This window comes from Apus apus, chromosome 3 (assembly GCF_020740795.1).
Source record: "Apus apus isolate bApuApu2 chromosome 3, bApuApu2.pri.cur, whole genome shotgun sequence".
NCBI classification, from domain to species: Eukaryota; Metazoa; Chordata; class Aves; order Apodiformes; family Apodidae; genus Apus; species Apus apus.
In genome coordinates this window covers 29,085,253-29,103,055 of record NC_067284.1, presented here as the reverse complement: position 1 = coordinate 29,103,055, position 17,803 = coordinate 29,085,253, and the positions used below count along the sequence as shown (strand labels likewise).

Below are 17,803 nucleotides of genomic sequence, written 5' to 3'. Positions count from 1 at the left end.
TTATTGCAAACATGGGCAGAGTTTCAAGACAATCTTAAAGACATGGTGCAATGAGAGCTGGCTGAGCTAAAATGGAATGACTCAAATATTTCCTTTTCCTTCCTTTGCCTATCAGGCTGCCAAATATTATTTATTTTTGGTATGGAGTTAATTGCTGTTGCTAATAAGTGTCAAGTGATTATTTTTTTAAAAAAAAGAAAACTGAATGAATGTTTAATTTTTTGCAAATAACAGATTCTCAAACTTATTGAGAAAGACAGGTGGGGAGAGATCACTGTGGGCTCCCAGCTTCACTTCTTTTTGTTTATTCTGTATTTACAAAGATTAGCAAAGATTAGGACATCTAAGACTTTGTGCAGTGCCTGGCATGGCTTCTTGAACCTTGCCAAAGTTTGTAGTATGAAAACTGTGAAGTTCTGGGCAATGTAGTGTTCTCTTTTGTTTTTGTTTTTGTTTTTGTTTTTTCCTGAGTTGTTTTCTAAGTTTTACTAAGCAAAACAATGAGCTAAGTGTTACTGAGCAAAACAATTTAACTCCAAAATTAGTTTTAATGACTGTGGCATTGCTTCCTTTTCTGTTCTGATCTCATGTTTGGACTTTCAGATCTTTCATTCTCTTTCCAGTTGCCACTCCCTGGATCTTTTGGAAACATTTTCTTTCAGCATTCTTTCCCCTTAAATCACTTACTACAACAGTCTGCTCATTGCTTGACTGGTCTAAAATAGGAAAAGAATATTACTTTGTACGCAGCATTACCTTATCTAATGACTGTTTTTGGTAAGTGGGATGATGACTGCTAAGTGTCAAGTTATTTGTGCTATGTTAGTCAGACTGATTTATTTTAATAGCCTTTTATTGGCCATATGTCCTCCAGTTTCCATTAAAGGAATAAAAATATAGAATAAACAAAGTCCATGCTTTGACTTATCTCCAGGCAGTGTGAGCATCATAGCTGGGACAGCATGAAATTCAGTGAAGACTTCTGAAAAATGTTAAACTCACAGGCTTATAGCCTCTGACCTAGGTCTACTGTGCTCTACAGAAGGTAAATGTTTCATTTTTTACATGGCTTTGGTTGGCCACATCAATATAAAATCTCAGTCCCTGATACCTTGTGGCAGCTTCTACTTAATGACTGATTATCAGGGTAATTAGATTAATTTATTGATAATCAGATTAATTCTATCATCAATATTCAAATTTTTAAAATGTGTGTCTGAATCAAAGGCTTATAATAATGGTGGGTAGAGAAACTTTTTTTTTCCATTTTTTCACAAATATTTTGGAAAATATTTGGGGCAGTGTGTGGTCTGGTGCACAGATAACTGTACTGAGCCAACTCAAAATAATTACAAATAAATGCTGCATTACATTGTCTGCTAAGATAATTACCATTACCATTAATTACCATTCTATGATAATGTAAAAAGCTGGAGCAGTAGTGTGATGGTGTGGCATATGTATATTAATTAATGTGATTGATTTGCTTCTGGGAAGCTGCCTATCAAAGCAGATGCATTTTTAAGGCATATTTTGTCACTTGGAATAGTAACTAATTTGGGTTCAAGAAAAAATTTTTAGTTTGATTGCATTTTGATACTTTCTCTGAGAAATTTGAAAGGTGGGAATGTTTTATGTTATTTTCTAAAGACATAAACTGAATAATAAAACTCAAATCTTAAACTTCGGTAACATTCTCAGTCTCCAATAAAAAAGGCCCAGGCATTTGGTTTAAAGTGCCAGAGAAAGGACAGACTTTCTTTAGGCAGGAAGACCTGGAGAGCTGCAATAGGCCTGTAAGAGCCAATTAGAGCAATTTGATTATGTGAGTAGGTAGTTTGCTCTGGCCAGATTCAAGTCATTAACTTTCTGATTTAATTTTATTGGCTTGGGCAAAGCTTAAGTACATGTAATAGTACCTCTGTAGGCAGTAGAATCAGCTAAAGTAAATACATTTAAATGTTCAATAGTTAGACTTTTATATATAGCTAAAACATGGTTTATGTGTAGATTGAAGACACAGCTGTTGGGAGTGTAAGTAATTGCTACCAGGCAATTATTAAAGTTATGTAAACACCTTTCTTGGTATAGAAACATCTCCTATACTTTATCTAAAGCAGTTTTTAAAACTCAGACTATTTTTTTTTACTGAGTGCCTTACCAAAAATGTAAATTGCTTGAAATGTCTAACATTTTGCTACAGGGCGAAACATCTTCCTTTATTCAGTAAACAACAGTTTGAAGACTTGGCCAGAAAGTCTTCTAATCTTCTCATTATGGTATGAGTATTTTCTGAGCTGTTTTGTACTGTCTCAAGATTATGTTCTCTCTGGAGTAGATGTTTTCTTTTTCACATCTTCCATTTTTCTTATACATTTTGGATATGTCTTGCATGTGAAGAACTGTATAGAAGGAGTGGAAACAGAAGTAATATTGTCTAAAATGTAAGAAAAAATCTGAGACACAATATTCATTGGAGATTTCAAACTGAACAGTTTAGTGAAGTAATATAAGTGGCAGAAGGCAAGATTTATAATACAAAAATATTAACCAGCATTCAGTGTCAATCTTTATACCAATCATATCTGTATAAAATATATATATCCATTAGTAGGGGCAAGATATAATTTGGAATTTGTGGGCATGCCAAACACTTTGGATAGTACAGGGGAAATTTTCAGATTTTTTATGAACTTGCAGTATGAACAACATTTAGAGAACAGATATAAGAGGGAGGTAATAACTTGTGTACAGCCCACACAGTTACTCAGGTGTATTGCGCGGGTCAGTTTTGTAAACTCCATGGCATGTGTTTATAATCCTTTATTAATCAAAGAAAGACATGTGGTTTGGCACTCACCATTCAACAGTAAGTAGTTGAATTAATACTGGCTTTGTCTTTTCAATATTGGTAAAATCCTGAATTCCCACAATATACATGAAACCAGTAATGTCTGTGCAGCCCAGATTCTTCAGGCAACAGTTTTCCATTACCTTTAATTTACTTTTTTTTTTTTTTCTGTGGATATCCATGAAGAATTGTTTTGTAATAGCTTTAATAGAGCTAAAGAGCATCTGTCTAGCAGTTCAGACATTGTTTATGACAGAATTTGTATATGGTCAATTTTTGAAATTTATTTTACCATAACTACCTTCCTAAACTCTTTTCTTAAAATTTAGAAAAAATACATATATTGTTATTCATCAATAGTAATATCTGTGACCAGAAGTAGGATTTGCATTTATAGGATTCTTAAATATTGAAATGTCTTTTATTTACTTACTGGCTTTTGCAGACTGACTTTGCTTTGAAAATATCCTTATTTTCCTTCACGGATATTTCATTTTTCAGAAGCCAGTCTTCTGGACAGCATAAACAAAAATTGTTTTTAATGGTGGCATTAATTTATTTTATATTTTACCTTTGAACTTAGGAGATTGTTGGACATGATGGTACATGCTCATAAAATAAATTATTTTTAGGTTGTGGACCCATGTGTAAGAAATTTCTGATAGTATCAGGATTTGAAAAACTTGTTAAATGCCTTTTTGGATTTTTTTTTTTTTTCCCTCTTGGTTGTAATCTTTTTGGTTCAGTAAATCTGTTGTTTTTAGCTGCATAGTGACAAAGCTTCAGTGGGTGGGAAATAAAATGTCCATTCATCACAGTCTTATCTTTAGCCCCATGGTTTGGACATGAGAAGGATTTGTCCTTCCAGAGACCACAGGAAGTGTATAATCTCCAAGGAGAGATTTTAGCCATGACACCATGGTAGTAGCACATCTGATGCCTAAGAAAACTTTACCATTAGAAATTTATGTGCTTAAGAGGTTAAGTGCTTGGTTTGTGGCTTGAACACTTCAGCCTCGTAAATTCTACCTAAGGTGACTTAAGTATTTGTGGAAATCTCAACCATAATTGCCGTTAGTATGCCTCTGGATCAGAGGGTATGTTTGTCCTATTGACCAAACTTGGTCAGTTTAGCTGTAGGTCCAGAGCATTCTTTTTCAGGAGAACTTAATATTTTATAATTAATATTTGTAGGAAATAGTTATTTCACTGGCTTTTAAGCCATATATATGGCTTCTAGTCAAGTGGAGTGCTAGTAATTTACACATTTCCAAGACCTATGTTCTCGTGTAGTAGAAACAACCCAAGACTGTTATTTAGAGCTGAAAAGTAATTAGTGGATATATCTGTTTATTGAAATGAAATTATGTTGGTTTTTTATTATTATTATATTTTTGGCTGCAGATAGTGCTAAAATGTATTTTTTTGAGATGACTATACAATATATTAAAATAAAATAGTAAGTCTGATGTACTTAAGTAGCTGATCTATTTAGTGTATTAATGCGTGCATGTACCTACTTGTTTTGATCAATTTTCTATTTCAAGTTGCAAAACAGATTGCACCCCTTTGCGGTTAAAAAAAAACCTGCTCAGAAACACCCTGTGAGTGGTACTTGGGTTTGTTTTGGTTGCAGGGTGCCAACAGCAGATGCTCATTCCTGCCTTTGTTCTTCTCAGCCAGTTCTCAGAGTTAGCTGGAAAATGAGCAAAGGAAAAACATTTGGTTTCACTCTGGATCATTTCCCTGATTTTGTGACCAGTGATGTCCATGGCCACTTGTGAAAGGGTGGCCTGGCAGGTGGCAGGGGAGGAGGATCTGCTTCCTGAGGCAACCTGTTAACTGGCCACCTGGGCCTCACCAGAATAGGCCTGTCCTCAGAGAAAACCTTAAAAATGAATTTATGGTGCAACGTGAAGGGTCAGGTTCTCTGTGCACAGAGGCCTGTAAGTGCCCCCGCTGAGACCTTCTTGCAGGAAAAGTCCCCTTCCACTTTCCCTTCTGCCTGGGGAAGTGAGAGCTCTGTGTGTCCCTGGGCCTGCTGCTGGCAAAACAAGTCTTACCTTGGCAACTATCTCAGTTTTGACTTTCCTGGGTTAATTTTTAATTAGTCTCTGATGTATTGAGTTGTAAATACTTATGTGGATATTTTAAAACACCTGATTTTCCTAAAATTCAGTTATGTATTTAGCTTAGAGATATTTCTAGTATTTTCATTCTAGTTTTGCAAGACAAAGTATTTGTAACTTTTCTCCTTTTGTTGCATATGGTTGAAAGCATTTGTCTTTTCTTTTGATCTCTGGGGAAGACCCCTTGAGAGTCTATGTTAGCTATGATGTGTTACTGGGAATGTGTGCTCATGTGGCCCAAATGGTTTTTATATGGCCTGAGTGACAGCGAATTTGTAACTGGTCAGGGGTGGTGAAAACAAGGATGGAAGTTGACTCGTGTTCAAGATGGAAACATTAGATTGAATTATCACTTTTAAAATGACATTAAACTGTGAAGGCTTACGTAGTACAGAATTGTCTTTGTTTATACTCAGAAATGAACTTTTTGACCTTAGGAGCAACATGCAAGTATGTAAAAATGTTTTCTGTCTGGAAGTGTTTAATGCTTCTTTTTTGGTATTTATAGTACTTTGTTAATGTGATGAAATAATTGCAGAGAAATTAAAAAGTGCTTTCTAATTAATTGTTGACTTAATACTGCCAATATTAGAACTTCTAGGAAGAGCGTGCATGACTTAATGCAAAATAGGTGTGATCTCCAGAGGCCACTGGCATTTAAAATAACTCATAAGAAACACACAAGACTAGTAACACTTACTTGGAAATTTCAGACACATCTATAATTCGCAGCAATCCAGTTTCCCAAGGTGGTTTTTTAGGTGTTTTTTTTTTTTTTTTTTTTAAATCTGGTCGGTCCGGATTTACTTTAGGTAGAGAAAGAGGAAAATAAATATTCAGGAAAATAAAGTTGTAGGCATTTTATTCAGTTCTACTTTTGCAATGTGAGGTAAAATGAGATTAGTGTTGATTGATTCAAGTTATGGAATATGGTAAAAATATATAAAACATAATATTCTTCTTCTTCTGATTATTATTATCTTGATGTGTTTTGTAAGATAACTTGTTTCCTAATTAGTAGGAACCAGGAGTTGGAAATTAGTAGTAAAGTGCTTTAATTGTATTTAGTTTATAGTTTTTATATTGACAAGGATGAAATAATCTCAATTCTCAGAAATCCCCTTCCCTGAAAGTTATTAAGTTGTTTTCCTTAAGGTTGAATGTCATCTTCTAGTAGCTGCTTCCATTGCTCTTTGTCTGCAGAAAGCGGCTTCAGTCAGGAAGAAGTCCCAAGAATCAGGAACGCAGAGATGCCTGTGCTGGGGCTGGCTGCACTGGTGAGGAATGAGGAGATACATATTGGAGGGATCCTAATGCAGCCTCGTCACTCCCAGTTCTTGTACTGAGTTTGCTTTGCCAGGAGCAGGAGGAGCTGGAGGCAGAACAAGAAAATTACTAACATATCTGCTCTGGCAGCCTGTTGTTAACCTCAGGAAGCAGAAAATACGATTCCAAGAGCTGCAGCCTTTTCAGTGAGGTGAGCTGGGATATTCCATGAAGTGGAAGGAAGAGCCGTTGCTTTGTCTGGAACCAGGAAGCTCGTCTGCAGCCAAGTGATAAAGAGTACCTGAATTTATGTCTTCACTCTCTGTGTAACCAATAGTGCTTTCCATATTAATAGTAAAATGTCCTTGATATTCTATAGGAACAAGTATCCAGATAAATTCTAACAACACCTCTGAATCTATTTTAATCTAACACATCAATCTTTGGTAATAATGGGAAAGTACATAACAGCTGGAAATGTCTTCTGAGAAAATCCACCTAGTAGAGAGGGAAGAGTGATGCATAGATTTACAATGAATAAAGGCTTTTGAAGAAAATTGAGATGTTATTTTTAGATGCAGTAGTTCCTTCCATTTTCCACATCCTTTGGCTTGACTTCTTTTTGAATTGAAAGGGACAAAATGGGCATTCTTTAGTAAGGTCATCAGCATTGTACATGCTGGATGTTATTTGTTGGTATAATGATTATAATTCAAGCTCACATGCGCTGCATCAGTGAGGCTTCCTGCTCTGAGGAAAGAAGGGCCTCCAAAACTGCACTGATGGGGAAATCACACTTCCAATTTGGTGTATTAGTTTATTTCGCCGGTGTGTTACTTTTTTCCTGGCCTGCACTCACATCCCTATTTTCATCTGTAGGATCTTCAGTTGCAGAGAGCTCATTGCCCTCAGCTCTGCACTGATACTCGCCCAGCTGGGCACTTCTGTGGGAGAAGGGCTGAAGTGTCAGAGATATAAGGAGGTTTAGGAAGTGATCAGACCGCTGGTACTCTGGTGAAATGCAGGTGACTCTTTTGCATCAGTGTGTATTTTCTTTCGAGATTATGCATGCTCATTTGCTTTCATTGCTCATTTGCTTTCATTGCACCTGCATCCATTTTCCTGTCAGTAAAGAAAGAACTAATTACCATAGAACAAAATCAGAAAAATTGCAATGTATTCAGAGTATATTTTCCTGCCAATCCGTATTTGAAATTTTAGGATTTAGTTAGTTATTTTAAAATATTTTAAAACTTCGGCGAAAAAAAGAAATCAGGTATGAACTTCATTCAGTGCTTACTTCCTCTGGACCTATATTTAGAAGAGTGTTCAGTGCTGCTCTTCACAGCTGTTTGCTTCTAGTGATCAGAAACTGAAGAAAATATGCTCAAGCTGGAAGGCTGAAACTACTCATTTTTGAACAGTGAATACAGTTAACTACTAGAGTGACTTGCCTTAGCTTTTGCTTGGTTCATGGTCCTTCTGAATTATAGCTTTATATTTTTCTCAAAGGGATGGTTCAGCTCTGACAGTATTAATTGCCTTAAGACAGGAACTTCTCTACTGTATGACTTGTCCTGTGTGGGAAGTCAGTGGATCTTAATATTTCTTTTTCTGGTTTTCAGTTTTTGCCTCTGAGAATATCAGTATTTCATGGATATGGAATTTAGACTTAAGGATGGCTATGAGACAGAAAAGTGCAGAAACATTGATTTTGCAAAATGGTAGACAGGGGGGAATAAGACTAATTTATTACTATATCATGCAGGCAGTATTTCTGTGTTTTGTTGTTTTTTTTTTTCGTAGTAGTAATTCGCATTGCTATTAACAGCAAAAAATAAACAAAACTGTTACCCCATTTGTTTCAGTGGTTCACAGTATGCCATAAACTAATCAGCTGCCCTTTTGATGTCTCCTGTAGCTTACTATGGAGGAGAAACGTTTTTTTAATTAAAAAGTACAGTTGAAAAAATAAATATTGAAAGGAAACTGAGTAGAGGTTGCATCTGTGACTGTCACTAGTACTCTGAAAATATTTCACTGTATCAGTAACTCTTTATGATACAGACTCTGCCAGTGATCATTTCACTATGCTCAATCTAAGACCTGAACCATCAAGTGGGTTAACACTTAATATGCAGCTGTTGTGCCCTATTTTATTGGGCATGGCACAAAAGCAGGACAAGAAAACAGCCATTTCCCAAGGATATTTGTGTCAAAAATAGTGAGCAGTGAATCACATGGCTGTATCATCAACAACTTTTCCATTGTTTGGTTTTAGAAATAGATCCCTTTGAGAGTAATAAAGACAGACTTCACCTTTTCTTGTTATTTCTTCAAACTGCAGGAACAGCATTACATCACTTTGAATTCTACCCGTACTGTTAAAAGGAGGGTATTTTGTTGTTGTGGTTTGTTGTTGTTGTTGTGAGATATATATTTTTTATTATTTTTGATAGCATGAGAATCAGAAACAATTACAAAATAAATATTAAATTTCAAAATATGGTATTATAGAAACATATATAATTCTACAGAAGTGGATGGATTTTGGAAGACTGAAGGTGTGTCAGTCATGATCATGCCAGTGTAAAATTTCCATGTATAATTCTTGACAATTAAGCCTACATGCCTAAAACTTTGATCCAGCAAATCTTTCTTGAGTCCTATTAATGGCATGGCATAACTGGTTGGAAAAATTGGCAACAAGGGCAGCAGAGGGATCTACAGACTTAGTAAGACAATACTGTATTGCTTTTCATTGAATTCACATTTGAATGTTTTCCTTTCAGCTCTAATGTCAAAATAATTCTCAGTTAAAACAAATCCTTAGCTTTGGAGAAACATATATCATAAGCTCTCCATTCACCAAAAGCTGTACCTCATAAATATACTTTTTAAGACTTAAGTTTCTTTCAATAAATCGGACATATTTGTGCAAATAAAATATTATTTTAATTAGATAATTGATAGGTTGTCTGGATTTCATTATTAATTGTTTCATAAGCATGGTTTTATGATCAAAGTGAGTCCTGCCAAATAATTTGCATCCTGTTCTACAGATTACAATACTTTTGTGATCCTACTGTTTGCTTTTGTTCCTAGGATTATGTAAGAATTATGTTTTGGTTTCCCATCTAAGAATGCAGTTGCTTTATGTGCTGAGTGCTGATAAACAGATAATAAAAATATCTCAATTTAAATTTGAGAAAATCTCATGCTCTATCTATTAATTAGGCTGGAGGAGAAATAATCCAGAAAATTAACTGGCCAAGAAAAAGGAGAACAATGTAATTATGTTTGTAAAATAATCCCTAAAGCTAAATCTTAAAATCAGGCAAAAATAAGTCTTGGTTGGTTCCTCTGGTAGCAGTCAGGATTACTGTAAGTAGTGCTATAGCTGTAAGTCTGGTTTGGTTTTATTTTTTTTAAAGTGGTGGCCTTCTCTTTGTTTGTTTGACAAAGTGACACATTTTTTTGCAGGGCAGTGGTTAAAGCAGCATTAAAGTGCCATTGACATCATCCAGTTACTGCACTGACTTGATTATATAAGCTCTTTTGTGCAATTTTCATGCTCTGCTCTGTTTGAATGTTTTTACTATGCTGATGGCTGTTTTTCATTTCCTGCTGGGATGACCTTGAATAAAAAAAGAATAAGAATAAAGTAGACATAAGCAGTGTAGTCTTGCTGGCATTCACAGATCTTTTGTTCTGTGTGGAGAAACAGTAGTTTGGCATTTATGGTATAAGTTATTTCTGCTGTGCAACCATTACACTTCAAAAGTCAGAAAAAATTAATGTTTTTCTCTTGTTTTGTTCTTTTGAATTTGCCAATGGCAAAGTGAGCTGGTTATGACAATTCCTACCATATTAAAACATCTACATGATAAGTACAAGGGTCTTCAAGTTAGATTATTAATTTAACCTGTTAAATTTAATAGATCTATGAATCTCTTTCTTCCTGCTTTTTAAATGAAAAGAAGGTTAGGTAGTTTGCACTTTTTTTCCAGATTCAGTATATAGCACACAGCTGAAGGAATTTTTATTTTTATGTTTTGGCACTTCTTTTTTCCAGTCAATATTTCATGACTAGCCTTATAGATGAATAGAAGAATACGTTGCTTTTCGCATCTACATCTTATTCAGACTTTTTATCTCTCTCAGTATCAGAGTCGTTTATGACAACGAGAAGTCCATCCTTTGAAAGTAACTTGCCCTATTCCTGCTGATTCTTACCAAACTGAAGCCACTGCCTCTTTTTAATTTTTCAAATTAAAGTTGTAAAGATCATATTACCATATAGTTTACAGTCACATCTAGAGGAAGAGTTTTAGCTTTAAATAGTTTTCACTGGAGCTTTTAAAAGAGTCTACCTTTGGGGCAGGGAGTTGGGCATGGGGCTTGTTATTTTATGGTCCAAACTTAGCATTTGAAAACATTTCAGTTTTTAGAATATTTAAGACAGTGGTATCCTTTTAAATATTTCCATTTTGCTGCTGTGGTGATTTTGCTTTTATGAGGAAATATCTCTGAATTTAATTTCATTCATGTCCTGAATCAATGTTGATGTACTGGTTAAGCCTTGAAACGAGGTAATGAGATACTTGCCTTCACTGCTAATAGAACATCAAACTTCGATTTCATTGGCAAAAGGGTATTCTAAAATTCAGAAATATAGGTGGAACAGCAGATTTACCCAAAGGGTACTAAGTAAGACATAGTTATCATGTCACAGAATTATTTGGGGTTTGTACAAGCAATGAATGCTTGGATAGACTAGCTACTTGCTCTCCTCAGCCTCAACAGTAAAACCAGTAACAAATAAATATATTATTTCAAACATATTCTTTAATCTGAGAGGGAAACAGGATTGATAGCCAATTTTTTGCATTAACCGTTATCAAAATCAGGAGGGCTACAAACTGGAGATGAAATTACATGTCATACCTAAAATTTTCCATTTACATATAGATTTCTTCTCTCAAGAAGTTGTAATAACGGAACAAAAGGTGTCCAAAGCAAACTTAAGTTATCTTGCTTTCTTTAATCTAAGATTTTGCACATATCATTATTTGGAAGTATGTTGATAATTCTAGCTATTAAAGCTGGAAACTATTTCCTGCTGTTATAGTTTGTAAATCTTACTGTTATTACCTGAGCAAATGAGTCTTCAGTTTTATTTTTGCTTTCATTTCCATCCTGCAGCCAGGAAGATGGGAGTTGGATAACCAAAGTTCTGGATGTTTGCTCCTATGAAATATTTAATATTCCGAATGCTTTTTCATTTGGGTTTAAATGCAGTATAATTCATTCATTGAAGACTGTATACGGTAAAACCCTTGCATAACCTTAAAAAATGATGAGAATGCTTTCAGTTGTGGTACTAGATTTGAAATCTTTGCAATTGCAGCATTTTCATCCGATGTGAGTGTGACATACAGAATTCTTTGCTAACACCCTGATGGTGCTTTGCATATGTACATTATGTGGCAAGATAAATGCTTTTAAGAAAATCATCACATTATGCAGTGTTTGTCTGTTAGAATTGGCTAGTTACATGTATATACAGAGAAAGTTATGGCTATGAATGAAGCAATAGTTTAACTTTTTTTTTTGCTTTCCCTTTTTTTACTCAAGATCTTTAATGTAATGGCTTTGTGCCATGATAAATTTTTCTGACACAAGTTAAAATTTAAAAAATAGAAAGCAATTCATGATACACACTCTCAGCAATGAAGCGATCTCAGGGGAAATCCCCCAGACCTCATTAAGTTGTAGGGTACCCAGTTTGCAGGCAGAGATGAGAAGGATGTGGCTTGGGTTGAGCAAGCAGAGAATTATGAGGTGTCCTGCTTGCCCAAAGGTTGTCTCACCCCATCAGGGTGCCTTAACACACCCACAGTTTTCATTACTATACCCTGTCAATGCAAACTTTAAATAGGGTGTTTTGGAGTGCTAGGAGCTGCCATGGATTCATTGGATTGTATAAGACAGTAATAGCTGCATAAATATATAAATATTTATATATTTAGAGGGAAGTTTTCACCATGTTTATTTAGATAAAAGTATTGTTAAAAGTTAATTTTCAGTGCTAAAATTGGAATTTCATTAGTTTACTTTTAAGAATGGGTGGTTAAGAAGGGATACTGCTGGATACATTGAATTCAAATAAAGATTTTATCAGGAACGGAATTTATTTTTGTCCAGACAAGAAGTGTCCACAGCACAGTCCTCATTTGCTTTGTCAGAGAACAGAAAGCATAGGAATATCATAATTTTTTTGTCTGCCATACATCTAGATCCTAAAAATTTACCTAAAGCCTTGTCCACGTGATGATACACAGACAGCATGCCAAATAAATGTGTATGTGCACCCTGTTAGCTGCACACTGCTTGGCATGCTTCCTGACCCATGGCTGTTTGCTGTGCTGTGGGACCCCGACAGTTTCCAGGCGCTGGAATGTGACTCTCAGGGGTGTCCAATTGCTAAATTGTCAGCGTGCTCCCTGGCACGTTCTTGGCCCACTCAGCGTTGCACTCTGCTGAACATTTCCTGGTCGCGCTCCATGAATTAGCACAGACCAGATGACACAGGGCCAGGAAAATAATCCTGTCAGTATTTGGTTTACTTGGCATCGTGGACATGTTGTTTTGTTTGTGTTATTCAGTGGAGATGTAATGCTTCAACATGATGGACTTAGCTTCTGTGGAAGCCTGTATGGCTGGTGTGTATTTTTAGAACTTAAATCATTAAACTGTGGAGGTATTGCAAAAGGGAGGAAAACGGTAACCGTTAGTGTCTCGGGTGTTTTTGTGAGTTGACAGAAAGACAAGTCTTAGGGCTTTATGTAGAAGGGAAAGTTCATTTTTGTTGTTAAGACTCTTCTTTTTCAAAAATATATGTATATATGCATCTGGCTGTGTTGGGGGATGAGAGATAAGAGCAAAGTGTTTGGGGAATGTGCTTAGATAGAAGACCACAGGCTTAAGAGAATTCAATACAAGAAAGCAGTAGTAACATACTCTACCCTAAAAGTAATATTATGTTGTCTAAGTATCATTTTAAGGAGTAAATATGTGTGAAATACATAATAAAGGAGAAAATCTGAGTTAGATGTACTGAATTTTTATTTGAAAAACTGAATGCATAGCATTTAGGTTTGGATTATTATGCAAATGTTATTATAGTACCCTAAACTCCATACGTTGTCATAGGGGTTGGCAAAAATTTTATTAGATGTTTCATTTATTATATAGAGATTAGGAAGGGGAAAAATGGCAGTCAGCAACTGATTCCTCAATTTGCTGGTTTAATCTTCTGATGCAGTCTGGCCAGTCAGTAAAAGTCATGCTTGATGAGCCCCAAAGCACAGTGTACAGCCAGGTTGCAGTCAGTTTGTAAGGGCAAAATGGGGTACAACGAGAATGGTAGAAGAGAAATGAATGGTCAGAAAACAGGCTTTCAGGCTTTTGTGAGTAAAAAGTCATGAGGCAGCATAGGAGGGCAGGAGCTAGTCTTAAAAAAAAAAAAAAAAAAAAAAAGAAAAAAAAAAAAAAAGAAACCTGATTTCTGGATCATAATGGCCTACTTGAGCTACCAGTACTCATTTTTCAGTCTAACATCGTCCTCAGTCCTGCCGTTCACTCTCTGAGGGGATGTTTCCCTGTGGCCCGGTTGCTGATACGCTTTTGCTCTGAGCTCTTCTCCTGTCCCCTGAAATGCAGTCCCTTCTCGTACGCTGGACATGGGGTCTGTATCATGGGAGGATGACATGTCAAGTGTGAGGTATTTTGCTTTTGTTTAGTATGGAGATGGAGACTTAAAAAAATTTTTGTCATCTACTGAAATTTAATTGGCTTAGGAGGAACTGGTAGTTGTCTAGTTTGTCCCTGTCTCGTTGCTCTTCAGCTAGTTATGTCCACTTCTCAGGCATTTACAACTTCAAACTTGTTTCTGATCTCAAACATCCTCCAGAAAAATTGCAGACACTTCGAACTTTCCAATACCTGCATACATTAGAAGCTTATCTTTTCTTCTACCAACCTTGTCTTAAAATATTTAATACCTTATGGCAGATTTCTGCCCATTTCTACTTGATACAACCTACCAGTTGAACACTTGGTTTACAGAAATTTCATCTAAATCATATATCTCTGGTTTGTTAATGTGTATGGCCTGTATCAAACCTCTTAAACTAATGTGTGCAATGTGTACTCTTATTTCCTTTATCCACTTGGCTTATTATCCTTTTATATAAGGAAATTAAGAGAGTTTGACATAATTTCTTCTTCAGAAATCTACAGTGGTTACGGCTTAACAACTTTTTCCTTCTGTGTATAAGAAATACCTCATGAAGTATAATCACATTAATTTAGAGAACAGAAGATGTTTATTTTCAGCAGCATTTGTGATCTGCCTTACTCTTCATTTTGGTGGATTTTTTTTTTCAGAAAAATTAATTAAAGAACTTTTGAGTTAACACTTAAAAGTGGTACTTCCTTTTAAGAAACAACTCCTCTTTGAAGTAATGTACCAAAATCATAATCTAAGATGGACATTGTTTTTTCTCCAATTTAAATTTTCTTGTGGTACTCACTTTAATCAAAAAGTGTAATTGAACTGTACAAAAAAACATTTTTGTAATAATAACTTTCTATTAAATGTTTTACCTACAGGTGGAAAATGATAAAATTTGAATGCCATGTTTTATTATGGCTCCTTTTCAATAACTATGCAGAATCAAAATGGGTAGGGTTTAAAACATAAGGTGTTACTTAATCTTAACATCTTCCTATGTGAAGGGAGATAGTGTCAGGAGTTGGAATGAAATATCATATACAGTGACAGTAAAATAATATATACTTATTTTGATTGGTGTTGCTAATTCCTAGTTATCTTAGTGAGGTACTGTAGAATGGATTTGAGACACCAAAAATGTTCTAATTTTGATGCTGACTCAGAGGACTGGCCCCTTCATTGCATTTACTTCACTGTAGGGAATAGGCTTGCTTTCCATATGAATAAATGTGCATTCTTTTCTATCTAAAAATGTATTCTGCGCTCTATCTATGCCTACTTTGGGTAAAGTAGGCATTATTTTTAATTGTGGAACTTAAAAAAAAAATCAATTTGAGAAGTCCCATGCTATTAAAAAGCTAAATACTTATAGTTGTAATGGTATTTTGAAGCTTTTGAAAAATACACAGTTTTCACTATTCTGTTAATGAATATTGGATTTTTGAATTTTGATTATTTTAATAAAAATTGAAATCCTAGCTTGAAACATAAAAAAAATATGCTTTCCGATAATGTAGGAAAAGTTCCCAGGAAAGTGGAATGACATGTGCAGTGATGGTTACAAGAGGGATCTACTGTGTCTTCTCTCAGTGCGTGCTACGTTCAGTGCTTGTTTAGAAAATGCCAGTACCTGAGATTCAGTGACTCATAGCCAGCATCTCTTTTTTCATCAGGGACAAGTGTGTTTCACGTGTGATGAGTATTTCTTGTGTGAGTGATGAATAAAACACATCACTCTTTAGCTATAACTAAAGAACATGCTTTTGTAAAGTACAAATTCAAGCTACAACAATTTGGGCATCTAAAGCAGGGAGTTCTCAGTTCAGCTGGGAGTGATTGAGGGGCTGTCCTGCGTGTCTACAGGCAGTTTAACTACACATCTAAATAAAGACAGCAGTTACATCCCTTGTGTATTTCAGTCACTGACCAAATTTTTTGGTGAAGTGTAATGCAAACAGAACTACATGTATAATGCTTTCTTTGCAGTGAAGGACAGGCCACATCCCAAACCACTTATGGAGAAAAAGTCCTTCAGAGGCCATTATTCCAGAGCTGAATAAGCCTTGACGGGCTGATTCAGGAGGAATGATGCTTAAGCATGTAGTTGCAAAAGACTTCAGGCAAATGTACCCCCCATGACCTACAGCCTCAAACAGAGGGGTTGCATGGGATTAGTATGCAGCTGACTTTTTGTCTGCTGTTGTGTATTTCCTTTGACTAAACACCTAATTCCAGAGAGACTTTTTGATAACATATTACCTGTTAAAACACAATGCATATTTGTTTTAATTAGGGGGGGCGGTGGTAAGATTGAAATTAAGACATGTTTATGTCCTACTGTTTGGAAGCAGTTGATAAGTATGTGTTCTAGGAATGACAGAGCAGTAAGCATGATCATCATCTTTCAGAGTTTACCTACTTTTCTTTTGCTGCCTTTCTGTTTGCTTGCCAGAGACTTTTAAGGTCCTGGTGCCCTTGGTCTGCTACTGGGGAAGAGGATAAACCTGCTGCCTCCATCCTTTCCCCTGATCCTGATCTTTCCTCGCAGTCCCTCTCTCACCTGTGTGGCCTCTCAGGAAGATTCAGTTTGTTCATCAGGCAGAAAATTTTCTGGTGTGTGGGGTTCATTTATTGATTAATTAATTTATTATTTTTTGTTGGTTTTGTTTTGTTTGCTTCTTTTTGTTTTTTTCCATGGCTTTATTTCTAGTCCAGGCAAGTTGGTTAAAACAGATTCTGAACTGCTTAGAATATGAAAGCCAAAGAGGGTGAGCCGCAAGGCAGTGCAACTTGGAGCCAGGGAAGAAAAGGAGATGGGCAGAGATGGAAAATGCTGCCCTTTCTTTCAGCTGGAGAGAGATGTGAGACTGGCACAGCCATGGTGTTTCCCCACATTCCCACACTGCTGCCACTTTGCTCCCTGGCTTTGGTTGCTTGGCAGAACCTCACTGGAGAAACTGGAGTTTCCCTCCTCTTGGAGAAGTTCTCATTAAGCTATGGATAAACTGAAGATGATGAAAATGTATTAAAAATAAGATATAATTAAATAAGGAAATCAGTAGCTCCATGCAGTTGGATTTGCAGGTTTAAAAGCAGGCCAATGTAAGGCACTTAAGCCGGTGTACCTAAAATAGAAGAACGGAGTAACTTATAAGTCTTGAAAGCTGTCTCTTTTTTCTGATGCCAGTTTTTCTGTTTTTGTGTCACTGTATTATTTAAAAACAACTTTAAAAATATGAAGACAGTTCAATTTCATGTAATTTTGTGTAATGCAATTTGACATCCCATTACAAGATCCTTTGCTATGGAAGAGAACATCTTTCATAACCATAGCTTAGGTGCAGCCTTCTTGAGGCTGGATTTGGTCAGCCAGTGTTTGAATTTGTTTTTCCTTCTCCTGGATTTGTTTTGCCTTCTCCTCTGGTCAAAAGCTATGGTTTATGGACAGAGGCTAGTCATGATGGTCACAGAAGACTTGTACTTAGTTTGGTGTTTCATACAAAAAATATATAGTTTTTTTTTTTAATAATGTGATTATTTTTTGTTTATTTTACAGAGACTTAAGATTCAATAGGATTAAAGAAATCCAGCCTGGGGAGTTTAGACGGCTTAAAAACCTGAACACACTGTAAGTTCTTTTGCAACCCTGAGGCCCTTTTTATTTAATATTTATTTCCTTTTTAATTTAATATTATTAATGTGATAACGTGCCAAATTTGCTCACTTATCATAGGTAAATAGTCTTATAAATTTCAGCTG

At 35.7% G+C, this 17,803-nt stretch overlaps 1 protein-coding gene across 3 annotated transcripts in view; it reads left to right on the top strand.

Moving 5' to 3' along the window:
• PXDN (peroxidasin) overlaps positions 1–17,803 on the top strand; it is an 84,465-nt gene that overhangs the window by 9,061 nt on the left and 57,601 nt on the right. For all 3 annotated transcript variants that reach the window (XM_051615096.1, XM_051615095.1, XM_051615094.1), the window contains exon 2: positions 17,601–17,672. In XM_051615096.1, the coding sequence (XP_051471056.1) occupies positions 17,601–17,672 (72 nt within the window). The remainder of the gene's footprint in view (positions 1–17,600; positions 17,673–17,803) is intronic.